Source organism: Lutjanus erythropterus, chromosome 12 (assembly GCF_056507025.1).
Source record: "Lutjanus erythropterus isolate fLutEry1 chromosome 12, fLutEry1.hap2, whole genome shotgun sequence".
NCBI classification, from domain to species: Eukaryota; Metazoa; Chordata; class Actinopteri; order Lutjaniformes; family Lutjanidae; genus Lutjanus; species Lutjanus erythropterus.
In genome coordinates this window covers 34,238,896-34,251,824 of record NC_139328.1, presented here as the reverse complement: position 1 = coordinate 34,251,824, position 12,929 = coordinate 34,238,896, and the positions used below count along the sequence as shown (strand labels likewise).

Sequence of the window (12,929 nt, the reverse complement as noted above, 5' to 3'; positions counted from 1 at the left end):
GTACGTCAGGTGTATGCGCGGGTAACAAAAGGCATTTCCAGCCAAGATCACTGTATTGCTGTCAGAGAGTCAGAGTGAAACACGGGTCGGGGAAACGAACGAGAAAGAGGCAGGATGAGGTGAGCCTATGATGAAGATGCCAGACGATGACTATGATAGGAACAACACACCGACACAGCTCATCATTGTTTTAACAATATCAGCATAGACCACCAAAACACAATAAAGAGTTGGTTTCACTCTAGAACAGAGAAATGCTTCTATGAACAGCATACCGTTTTTATTTCAGGGTGCTGATTTGTGTGTACATGTGTATATCTGTGTGTGTATGTGTGTGTGTGTGCATGCACACCAACAAGCATGTGTGTGCTTTCCATCTGTGCTTATGTGTGTGTTTGTGTGTTAAGAAGAAAGTCTCACAGAGAGGATTCTAAGACGCACCGGCTAGTGGGAGGACTAAAAAGAGGGCGTGGCTCTGTAGCCACACCCCCTCTCCACTGGGGTGAACCACATGACCAGGAAGTGCCACATGCGCGAGAGAAGGACGGTGCTGTCTGTCTGTCTCTAATAGCCACAAGTGAACCGTAAATGCAACTCATGGTGACTCCTGGGGTCCCTCACAGGAGAGTCGATACAGTAGATGTATGAGTGGCATTATGGGATACCTGGGGGGTTGGGGATAATGCGTTATGGTGCAGGAGAACAGGGCTGCATGTGCTGTGACAGTCTTAGTGAAAAGATTAAGACTAAAAGGTTCAGTACCCCAAACCTTTATGCCATACAATGGGTCGGACATACGTGCTTATTCAGAGATAAGTTTAAAAGGTTTGTAAGACTTACACTGAAACAGGTCTGCTGCTTAAGGTGCGTTTTTGTCCTTTCTTTTTCATACTTTCATCACCCCAAACTGAAAGGGGCTACAGTGCTGAAACATCCATAGCAGTCTGTGAACTTGTGCTAAGACCATGTGACCAGGACTGATCAAAATCAACGAGCAAGCAAGAATGTTAACATTAAGTAGTGCTGTAACACTCAATGTCCCCAGAGGTGGTTAATATGCTCTACAGACCTGTGTTTACCCTGATGTATTAACATATTTTCAAGCTATTGTGTTAGAGGAAGACCGCCGACCACTTTGTGGAAGCTATCAGGAGACCAAATAAAGGCCCGGTCACAGCACAAAGTGGCATGATGAAATTCATCCGTGTGTCTTCCATAAATATGTTGGAATGTAGGGACTAATTGCAGGGTTAGTTGGTAAACTAGCATACTAGACCCTAACTGATGATGGTGATTCAATTGTAATAATCAAATTTTGCCATCTGAAGTGCAAGAACCAGGTCTTTACACAGCAACTTGACACTGCGGTTGAGACTGTCCACAACAAAGCCTGGATTATACTCCCAAGTGGACATTTCCTCTGACAGCTGCACACACCACAGATGCGATGTGGTTCCTATTATATTCTAGAGTCCACACGTGCAGTAGAAGGGCATCTACAAGATTTACTGCAGGATCTGCCATGTGGACGATGTGCGATCCCAACCACAGACAGTAGAATAAGTGGACGGAGATTCTGGGTCTGAAAAGTGAAGCCAATGCATAAGTGCTTAAAACCTGCTTTTTTTATAATAGCAGGCCACGTGAAAAGGAGTACAACTGTATGCAACCTTATGAAAAAATTACCCTACTTCTCACTTGGAAAAGCTCATTTCGGAACCTCCCGAAACATATTTTAGCATACTGTTTAGCAGTAATACAAGAAAGATTGTGACCAGACAGTCTGCCATTATTTCTTGCTGATAGGATGAGCCAAAATCAAGAACTGCCCAACGCGCCTCTCGGTACTGTGCATGCTTGGGTTGCATAAAATCAAGATGGCAACTCCCATGATGCCAAACACAAGGCTCCAAAAGGTTGCCCACAACCCAATGGGTGATGTCACGGTGGTTTTGTCCACAAATCATTCTACTGTCTATGATCACAACAAATTGTTGCTATGCGGATGTCCACACAAGTCCTACATGTACATCCTCTCATGATGACATTTTTATCACACAGACCCTAGCTGACCCTCACAGACATGGAAAGTGTAATACTATCTGAAGAAAAGTGCTACATACAGTTTGCTGTGCATTAATGATTTCATGTCATGTTTCTTGACTAAAAGGTGCAGCAGCAAGCAATTTAAGGTTTAACAGTTATCAGAAAGACTTGAACACTCCTGTTCAAGCTCAGTCCTTCAGCTCCATTTGTACTCACTCCTTCAAGGTCAAATACTGTGATCTTAACTTCAGGAATACTTGGCTTTGAGATCAAATACCTCTGTTCCGTGCCAAATCCTTTTTGAGCCAAGGCCACCCAGAGAAGCGAAACAGCTCCACCATCACTTTACACCCACCTATCTTGATGATTATCATGCACTAATCACATCATTAAATGATGCTTCTAATTGTCATCTGCTTTGTCCTCTAAATCTCCAAGCAAGTACCGTCCTTGAAACATAACACAGGAATTGTCTAACATCCTTCTGCAATGATTCCGAACTCTGTTTCCAGTCTTCATTCTATTCCCTAACTTCTCCAACTGTTGCCCCTCTACTCTACTGTACATAAGCCCTTGTCCTCTGCACCGATCACTGCTAACTGTGAGAATCCTGACATTAATAGTCAAGAGATAAAGAAGCATTGTTGTAATATAGTTGGGATGGAGACAAACAGGCAATGATACCAAGAGATGTAATGGGAGATATTGTTTGATGAGTGAGCTGTAGAGCGACCTATAATGAGAAGACGTGCAGTGCTGTAGATACTGTAGATCTGGAAATAATAGCCGGATGCAGGCCGGGAGCCTGGAATGTGTTGATTTAAAGCAGACTTGACAGCATTTGCCCTGCTGATAGCTGGTAGCAGGGCCTCAGCTGGTTGGTGTGGTCTGGGGCTAAGTGGACACTGATTGGGGATGGAGGTGGAGCAAATAGTAGTCTTAGCATATCTGCTTGGGTTGGAAGATCAAAGTGGTTTTGAGTTGTGAAGGCCTGTAAGAGGGACCATAGATTAGGCTAAGAAACAGAGTTCTGAGGCAGGGTGTTTGCGCTATAAGGACACGTGTTAAAACAGTAATTAGACTCAGGTGTGGAAATATTCTATGAAAAAACTGACTATGCTCAGTATACTTCAAACAGCATGGACTACGCTAGTGGATTTATTGCGTTGGGGTTGTTAAATTTGGGGTTTGTCCTCTAACTCAGTGCTTACAAGGGGATTTTATCAGTCGAGAAGCTGGTGGAACCCCACACAGAGAAACACAGACAAACAGCAGGTGCTCTTCTCTGTGGTAGGCAGGGCCAAAGGTCAACCCGAGGGCATTGAGAGGTCAAAGGTCAGGTTTGGTAGCAGGAAGCTGGCAGGCGGACCCCAGAGAAACACTGAGAGGCGATCGGTCAGTTCGGTGCTGCGGTGGGCGAGATGAAGGGCGGGGCCAGAGGGAAGTGACTGCGCCGTGGTAGGTTGGTTGGTTGGTTGATTGGCGGGTCGGCAAGCGCCATGCGCGTCCCACCAACATCTACAGGTCACTGGGACTCAATCTGTGGAGGGGAAAGTAATCAACAGAAAAAGAGAAGAGAGAGAAAAGTGATGGGTGGAACATTGCAGGGTTTAGATTTTACCAGCCAGATGGTCTCTAGCTAATAGGCTCTTACTGTCTGGGGCAGGTTCATATGAATTATGGGCCTAATTATAAAACATTCCTGTTTTTTATTGTATTAGCACTACAGTCATCCATCAATTAGGCCGAGTTTGGCAACCACATCGGGTGGCAGAAGCCTGTTGTGCCTCTGAACTCAGGGAGTGTGGAGGCCAGTTGCAGTGCCAGAGATGAATTTATCCTCTAAGACTGGCTCATCTTTACTCTGTAGGTCTTCTCATAATCTCATTTTGTCGCAAAGTGTCTGCTATTGTTACCATCCCACTCCATCAGACACGTAGCAAAGAGCAGACAACACACATGCATGCACGTACAATCTTTACTCATTTATTGTCAATTGTCTCATTGCAAAATACCCCTGAATAGCAATTGACCAATTATGGCTTAGCAACCGTAACTAGGCATGTCAGGCTGTCTTCTGCCTCAGACTTCTACGCATGTTGAAGTGGTGTGAAAGGATGCCATAGAAAGAGCGATAACCTGAGTAGTTTGGAGAGTAGTGTTGTTTTTTGTCACATTTCTAAAACTGAAAACACCAGAGCAAAAGTGTGCAACAAAATTTCCAAATTAGCTAATTATATCATCAAATGGGTTACAGATAACAGAAAAATATCTGTGCAGGACTAGAACATTCACTATTCTTTGCACTTCTGTGTACTGTACTACATTTAACATCCTAAGGTTGTAAAATTAATTTCAATGTATACTGACAATAAAGTTGTATCACACTCTATCAAATCATAACATGTTGCATTGTATCTTATTGGATCATACTGTATTGCACCGTATCATATTGTGATGTATCACATCATATCATACCATACTGTACTGTATCATATCCTATCCTATCGTTTCATGTCGCATCGTATCGTACTGTACCGCATCATATTGTGTCATATTGTTTTGTATCAGACACGACCATATTAGATCATATTGTATTGTATAGTACTGTACTATATTGTGTTGTATTGTACAGTATTGCTACAGTATTGTATACACTTGGGAGCCAAGGTTAAGAGTATATCACAGGAGGAACATAGCAGCTTTGTTCTTGTCTTTACTTTGAGAAAGTTTACATCCCTGCCAAGATTGCATTAGATGTTGTGGTGTTGTGACTGCTCAATTTGTTTTTTAACTTATCCTTAAATAGTTTTCTCTTGTAAAAGTGATACTGTTTCAAAATACAAGCAATAAATTGTATATCTAACCTCTGTGTTGGTTGTCCAAGTATGGTTTTATATAGTAAGCTTTCAAATCATCCAACATTGGTACTGCCAGCATCAGTTGTCATTTCAGATATTTCAGCCGACCAAATCCACGGTTGTTGGTTATCAGTAAGTTAGTTTACTTCTGGCTGAAATCAAGGACCTGTTGTTTCCAAAATTTCTACACCTTCGAAAGCTTTCTTATAACTCTCTTAATCCTAGGCTAAGGGAGCTAATAGCCCCAGGTTAAGACCACTTTCACACTGACATAACCCTGTCACATGCTAACCCAACTTTAGCCTAGGGCTTGCTGGCTTAGCTGTAGGATTATTCATTAGAAATCGATTAAACACGGGGCTAAAAGTTGTCAAGCATGAATCAGGGATAAAGGTTGCTAAAGAGACGTCACGCATCATTCTAGATTGTAAACATCAGTCACTGTTCCAATAGATATTTAACCCAGAAGCTTGAAAAAGTGAACTGTGAATCAATAGCCCTGGGTTTAGGTCAACCCTTAGCTAATGGTCAGTTTGCTCAAAATCATAGACAAACACTTCACTACATTTAAAACTGATACTGTAGCCCTGTTCGTGCCTCTGTTTACCCACTTGTCTCAGTGATGCGTTTGTCTATGCTAAGGGGCTCCCTCAGTCCGTCTCCCCCAAAAGGAGTAGGTGTGGGCTCCTTCACCCCATTCTCCTTGGCAACACCTCCTGGTGCTGTTGCCTTAGCAACGCCTGCTGGTCCTGTTGGGGGTGAAGATGTCTTCTCCTCTGTTTTCTCCTCCTGCAGCCAAATATAGACACACAAGGGCAGGGACACACACACACACACACACACACACACACACACACACACACACACACAATGATTTTTAGAGAGTACTATCTCATGCTACCACACCATCTAGTGGTGTCAGCAGGTAAAGGCACACAGTGACTCAGCAGAACCAAAGAAGTTAACTGTGTATGAACTGATGGTAAATGACTGTGTTAAAGTTCGACCTTGTGTCCGTTGGTCTGTCCGTTTCCTTGCCCCACGTTGTCCATGGATCCGACCTTAGACTTGGCTTTAATGTTTAGCTTATGGGACTCAATCTTCACATCACCTCCACCTGAGGTAGAAAAAGAAGAAAGTTTGAGACCAGCGTGGAAGAAAAAAGTTTAAGGGGAGGAAAAAAAGAGGGCAGAAGGAACAGAAGTTTTAATAGTGACCTGGCTTATGTTTGATGTTGTCCTTGGAGCCACATTTGGACGTCACCTTGCTCACGTCGACCTTCTTATTCAGGATCTGCACCTGGGAAAGAGGAGAGATCATAATGCAGCCTCATAAATACGCCACATCCAGCACAATGGATCTTTACTTCAGCGTCTACTCTATCCACTTTAGAAAATCACTGTCATCCATTACCATGCACCTGCTGCATATATAGAGGATGACATTCAGTACAATACAGTGGAGAACAGATACTCGTTTCCTACTTTGACCTGCTTTATTGTTACTGAAGGTGCCTTCTTGTTTTGTTAGGCTGGTAAATGACGCTCCATTTATGCAGATAAATGGGGACAGGCTATAATTGGAGGATGGGAGAAGGCAGTTATTAGATCGACGTCACATAGTGCGAGCGTGTGTTCAGGATCACGAGGAATAATCCCGATCAGTCTGACGGCAGCTGGCACTGATGGATTTTGAGACCCGCTGACCTGCCTCACAGTGTGTCAGAAGATCAATCATACTTACATATTCAGTGACAGACAGGAGGATGAACTGTCTGTACACTGTGACCCTCAGTGCTGTTAAACACACCTTGATTAGTGCTGATTGCCTGACTGACATTTGAGCTCTCCCTCATTAGAGGCTGCTCCACACTTTAACATATTAGCAACCTGATTTTATAATATATACAAATATTTTAAGTCTTAACAGCTAATTTAAATATTCATTATGTCATTTGAGACTGAGGAACACACCAGTGTATGGAAACCCTGAGAGGCAAGTGAGGAAAATCCTGCCAATCTTTTTTCTAAGTAAGAGCTAAATTGTTTATTCTTCTGTATTTATAACTTATGAACAGATAATATAAAGAATAATTGGTCTAAAGCTCTTAAGTTTCTTCTTTCATCTGTGAAATAGGTGAATTTTTGTTGTATTTGTTGTTGTAATACTCATTTTCACCACAAGAGGCTGAAGTGCACCACTACCCTGTGTTTTTAAAAAGGACTAAAAGCATTCTTGTTTTCATCCAGGTGAGTCTTGTGGAGCATTCAAGTGCTCCTTGGACAGACCCAGTTTGTGGTGAGTTCATGTGCATTTAAATCATACTGTAGTAACAACATGGATGCTACCGAGAGTAAGGGACTAGTTATCAGGGTTAATGCTAATACATAAAATTTTGAATTAATCTAGGTCACTCTATGTGGACAATAACTAACAGTTACAACTTAATACAATATTACAAATGATGTGACCAAAAATGATATGCAATATGAGAATTAATAAATAGTTATCAACCAAAACTTTTACTTTTGCCCACCATAATTCTGTGTATATGATGTCAACAAACAGCAACAACTACATTTTGTCAGACTCTCTGAGTTGTTGTTCTGACTTGAGGGAGCATTCATGTGAATTTTCCCTGTTGGGAGATAATTGTTTCCACTATTCCAACAGTACATGAACGCACCTTTAAAGTCAAGATGAAACAGCACTTTCAGAGTGTCTAGCTTCTGTACTGTGACATATTTCAGTGAAGCAGGATGGATAGGCAGGTCATAATGTTGGGAATAATTTGATTTGAATGTTGAAGAGTGGGCACATTGTAACCCGAAGTACAATCCTGTTGCTAGCTTGCTAACTAATGAATCTTAGGTCTGTGTTGCTAAAAGTTGAAGATTCATTGATGGGTGGATGACATGATACTATTGGTTGAAACTAGCTGGTATAAACCTATGTAAGCACAAATCATATTTTATTTTACAGGAAGCAAACATGATTGGATTTGGGTCATAAATATATTATAGGGTGCTAGATTGTGTATGCAAACATGGTGCCCTTTTCACCAATGAGAGCTGCTTATCTGGCACATAAGCCAAAAAAGTTTTCTAGCTTTTGGGTTTACTTCATGGTTATATGGCCCACTGAATATGAACAGCAGCGTTTCCCCCTTTGCCGCCGCCTGCGGGTTCCAACACGGCACACAGATTTTACATTGTGATGACGTCACAGATTTGAAAATTGATTTGTTTGGCACGAGAAAAGGTTGTAACGGCGGCCTATGGGAGAGAATACTTTTGGGGCCAATGGGGATTTTTTTTTTTGCTGCAATACTGTGAGTGGCCACACAAACAAATTCATTGAGTGGCAGTGCCCTGCAACAGATGCAACAGAATTAGTTTTCCTGCATTTTTTTTGCAGTAAAAAGGCATCTTTCATTTCATCTCAACTTTAATTTCTCACATGGAGGTATTAAAAGTCACCTGGAGGAAAATTTTCCTGATTAAAAAAAAATCACCTACTGATTTTGGTAAAAACTTTTTTTCACCTGATTCACAGATGAAAAGAGAGATCAATTGGGAAAAAAACATCTTTTTTTTCACCTGTACTTGTCATAAACACAGGAGAGAAAGAAACTTAGATCAGACTAGAAAATAGGTCACCAGATTTTTTTTTTTCCTCTTTTGCCTGTCAGAGTTTCCATACCACTGACTTCAGTTTTCTTTTATATCAGTGTGACTTTATAGTACTTTATAATATATTACTACATTATAAAGTAGTAATCCTACTACAGTACATTCCCATGGGATATGTATAGTGCCCTTGTACTGTAATATTAACACCTTACAGGATTGTATTGGTTTGTATTTACTTACTTTATGTGGAACATGCTTTGGAACATATTCATACATGTGTTGTTTTACATTTACATGTAAAACAGCAAGACATAAAAAAGTACAGAGCATCAAATGTGATTAAGGCAGGAAAGAAAATGGACAAGACAAAGTAAAGATTGAAACAAATATCTAAATAACAATAACAACAGTTGAGAAGAAAAACATAATAAAACATAACAACATGATGAAATTAGATTTACAGAGGAATAAGATCGTGCTATATCAATATTCAGTTTTTTGTAACCCACATCCCAATTATCTTGATTTCCATTTCAGTTATATACATTTTTTTTTGGCAATAATTATTTCTGTAAGCTTAACAGCGTTGTCATGACTATGGTTTAAACTGATGAAATAACCAAGAAGGCATATTTCAGCATCCAAAAGACTGAACATTTGCTGAAATAGTAATGTGTGTGATCAGCCCAGCCTAGAGCTTTATGTGATGCCACTACTTGGATGTTAGCCATTTGCTCTAAACCTTTTGCATTTGGTTTAATTGATCTGAGACAGCAGAGTGGTGATTGTGAGAGCAGGCCAGAGATGGGATGTGATAGTGCAGCAGGTGTTTGGAGCAGATGGGAACAACATCTGGAAGGGTGGGCAGAAGGACCTGAGGTCAGTCCACTTTAGGTGAAGTCAAACTGAAACGCAAACAGGTGGTGCCATAAACTTGCTAATCACGGTGCGCTCATTCTCAGTTTATGCTTGATATTTGAAAATCTGGATTTTCCAGCCTTGAAGGTTTCTCACTACAGAAAAATGTGATTTTCTAAATCTGTGTGCAGCGGTTTGATCGTGATCACCACATGATTTAGGATACAGTACACTGATACAATATATTGATTATATGTCAGACTGATTCATTTCTTTCCATTAACTATCAGGTCTTCTTCTTGTTTAATCAAGCAGGAAGTGTGAAGAATGGTGCTTTGATTCAGCCTGTGTTCACAGACAAGTAAGGCTCATACTGTATAATGGTGGTAAAGGCTTATGAAGGCCTGAGTCTTGTTCTGTGGACATTTGGGTTGCAACAGTATGATTTTTTTCACAGTATGATGAAAGTCTACATCGCAATTTCAAGGTAACAGTAATTCTTATCATTATTATTATTACCATTAGTCACAATGTCCTTTAAGGATGGAAAACAGAGGGATTTTTTTGGTTGAACAAACACTTTTTGGTTTATATTTCACAAAATTTCATGTCCTGACAGACATGAAATAAATAAGACAAATTTCAATTTAAAAAAAACTAGAAACAAAGAAAACGAATAAACTAAACTAACACTAATACAGTAACACTAAAAGAATAAAATAAGTAAATAAGAATTGTTATTTTTAAATAACACAAACATGAGATAACAACACTAATAATGCTAATATAGTAGAATTATATTTTTAATGCTCCTACAATAAAATTTAATAAGAAGAAAAATAATTAATTCAGTAGAATAAATGTATTTTTATTAACACTAATATGGTAGAATCTTTTCTTAAAATAACGCTAACACAATAGAATTTAATTTCTTTTACAGTAGAATATATATTTTTAATAACACATACAGTAGAATTGAATTTAAAAATACTAATATGATAACACTAAGACAGTAGATTTTTTTTTAAATTTTACAATAACATCAATATGATAGAATTGTTTCTTCGTAATAACATTGATATAGTGGAATGCAATACATATAAGTAAATGTACATGGTATTATGACCATCAATTATCATGTCATAGAAATGGTATACTGCTGCAACCCTAGTGAACATACAGCCCAATCAGGTGTATGAGATAAAAAATGCATCCAAGCTACTCTCTTATCCTTTTGTGACACATCAGGTCTTTTTGTGGCTGGGATAAAAAAAAAAGTACATTCCCAATTGATTAGGATTTTGAGCGAGACAGCCAGAATGAGGCAAAATTAGCATAACAATGATATGCATCCACCCTAACCAGAGTCTGCCTCCTCCAGCTCCAGCAGTACTTACATTGCCACCTCCAGGGACATGTTTGATATTGTCCTTGGAGCCACAGCGAGACGTGACATGGCTGAAGTCCAGCTTTTTGTGCACTATCTGAACCTAAAGACAGGCAGGCAGACACACAGACAGACAGACAGACAAGCGGGGGAGTGTGGGGATAGAGAGGGAAAAGAAAGAAGAAAGAAAGAAAAAAAAGGGAGGTATGACAGGCAGACAGACAAGAGCAGCAGAGAAGAGCAGATCAGCTGGCAGTTGAAGTTAACGGGAAACAGAGTAGCTTTGCTCTGCTAGTATGGAAGAGATTCTGTCATTCAAATCAAATGACTCCTCCTACAGTATACATGAGATCACTGATTCTCTGCATTATGGGATAAATTAATCAAAACATGGCACTGTAAAAATGGTTTGGGGACATTATGCAACAAAATCATTGTAATTCAAAAAAAGGGTGCAGCTAATCGGACAGATTCTCAAAAAAAAAAAAGTTAGTGAATAGTTACAGTTTTAACGCTGAAGTACCAAAAGATGAGGATACTGACTGAATAACAACAGAGCGCTTCCATAAACAGGATTAACCAAAAGTGATCAAGCACAGGACAAACACCGGAAGAGGAGACAGAGCACATGCAACACAATATTACACAGGACACTCAGTGATTGTGTGTTAACACATGCGGTTCTAGGCAAAGAAGCAACTGCAAGCGACCAATACGGGAGTGTGGAGGACCAAAGATGTTCCTGTGTTGTTCTGCCCTGCAGCCTGTCCCACGGTTCTAAGAATGACTAAAAGCACAAAGTATATGTTGCATGATTTCATTCAGGTTTTCCTGGGTTTTCATCAAGTAGTACTCAGAGATTTGGAGAGTATTCCCAGTATTAGATATTTGGGGGACTAAATGACTGCTAGCCACAAAAAGTTTTGGAATTGGTCCAGTTGTAGTTTTAACATGTTAGTTTAGATCTAACCAAGGGTGGACATTTCATGCCAAGGTTGGTGGGGACATGTCCCCATACACATAGCAAAAGGTGTCAGTCTCCTGTCTGAGGTGCACAGTGTGAAGGGAGACAGAGAGATGCTGTGCTGCTGCCAGGCTGCCAGAGGAGTGCTGACTAAGATTACAACATGCATCAGAATAAATTTCAAAACAATAGATTTGTGTATATGTCTCACTTTCACCCTGATCTTTTGAATAGCTCACTAGACTTGTCTCTAGTCCCTTAATTCATATATTAAATAATTTGGCAGTAAAAAGAGGCCAATGGCTATAGGTAGAATGCAACCTTTCAAAACTTAAAAAATACATTGTTTTGCATCTAATTTTTTAATTTGCTCTGGGCAGTTCAGTAATTCCTGTATATTTGTTGGGACATACCCTTTTCTCCACCCTTGGGTCTAATCATTTAAAACACCACCATAATACAAACAAACTAGCTGACTGTGGCAGCAGTAGACCTGCAACTGCTGTGGTCTGTGAGGTACAATGACCATTTTTGTCAATAGAGTCCAGTGGCCTTGAAGAACGATACAACAGCTGGCTCAGGTGGAACAAAAAGGATAGGCTTTAACAAAGATGTCTGTCTCTGTAGGGATCCATTTCTTTATTGTCAGACACTTTGAGTAACAATTTGAGTCTGTCAGGGGAAAAAACAAGAACTTCTGGAGCTAGTTTACACCTAGAGGTCTGGTTCCTGAATCAAACCAAAGCAAGGATGATTCCTTGTTTCAATGTTAAAACTGGTTCTGCGTTCAGAAAAGCAAAACTCAAATGAATGACCATAAATTGTAAACACAAGTCATGTGGTGGAAATTTGATTATTTGTCATACAGTCAGCAGGTAAAAAGACAACAAACAGCCCAATTTCTACATGGATATCACACATCATGAAGCACTGTCAGGTTCTGTTCACGTTGGTATTGATCTGGACCGCAAGTCAGCAGACTTTCAAGGACCGCACATATGAACGTCTCCTAAGACTCCAAGTGTTAAATAATTTAATAATGCAGGTCCATTGTGAGTTCAGGTTTGTCCTCTGCCAGTCCACATTTTGGTAGCAAACATGCTACTAGTTTACCAGTCACCAAAACAGGAAGAGAAACTGTTTGGTAACCAATGAAATTACACATACAATGGTACACTTAT

The 12,929-nt window shown here is 40.1% G+C and overlaps 1 protein-coding gene across 6 annotated transcripts in view; it reads right to left on the bottom strand.

Annotated features, from left to right (window-relative positions):
* Nucleotides 1-2,499: 2,499 nt before the first annotated feature.
* Nucleotides 2,500-12,929, bottom strand: part of LOC146318291 (uncharacterized) — a 151,629-nt gene continuing 141,199 nt past the window's right edge. For all 6 annotated transcript variants that reach the window (XM_084732181.1, XM_084732184.1, XM_084732186.1 and 3 more), the window contains 5 exons: nt 10,795-10,887; nt 6,125-6,206; nt 5,915-6,024; nt 5,519-5,696; nt 2,500-3,586 (listed from right to left, as the gene is read on the bottom strand). In XM_084732181.1, the coding sequence (XP_084588307.1) occupies nt 3,582-3,586; nt 5,519-5,696; nt 5,915-6,024; nt 6,125-6,206; nt 10,795-10,887 (468 nt within the window). In that variant the 3' untranslated portion in view covers nt 2,500-3,581. The remainder of the gene's footprint in view (nt 3,587-5,518; nt 5,697-5,914; nt 6,025-6,124; nt 6,207-10,794; nt 10,888-12,929) is intronic.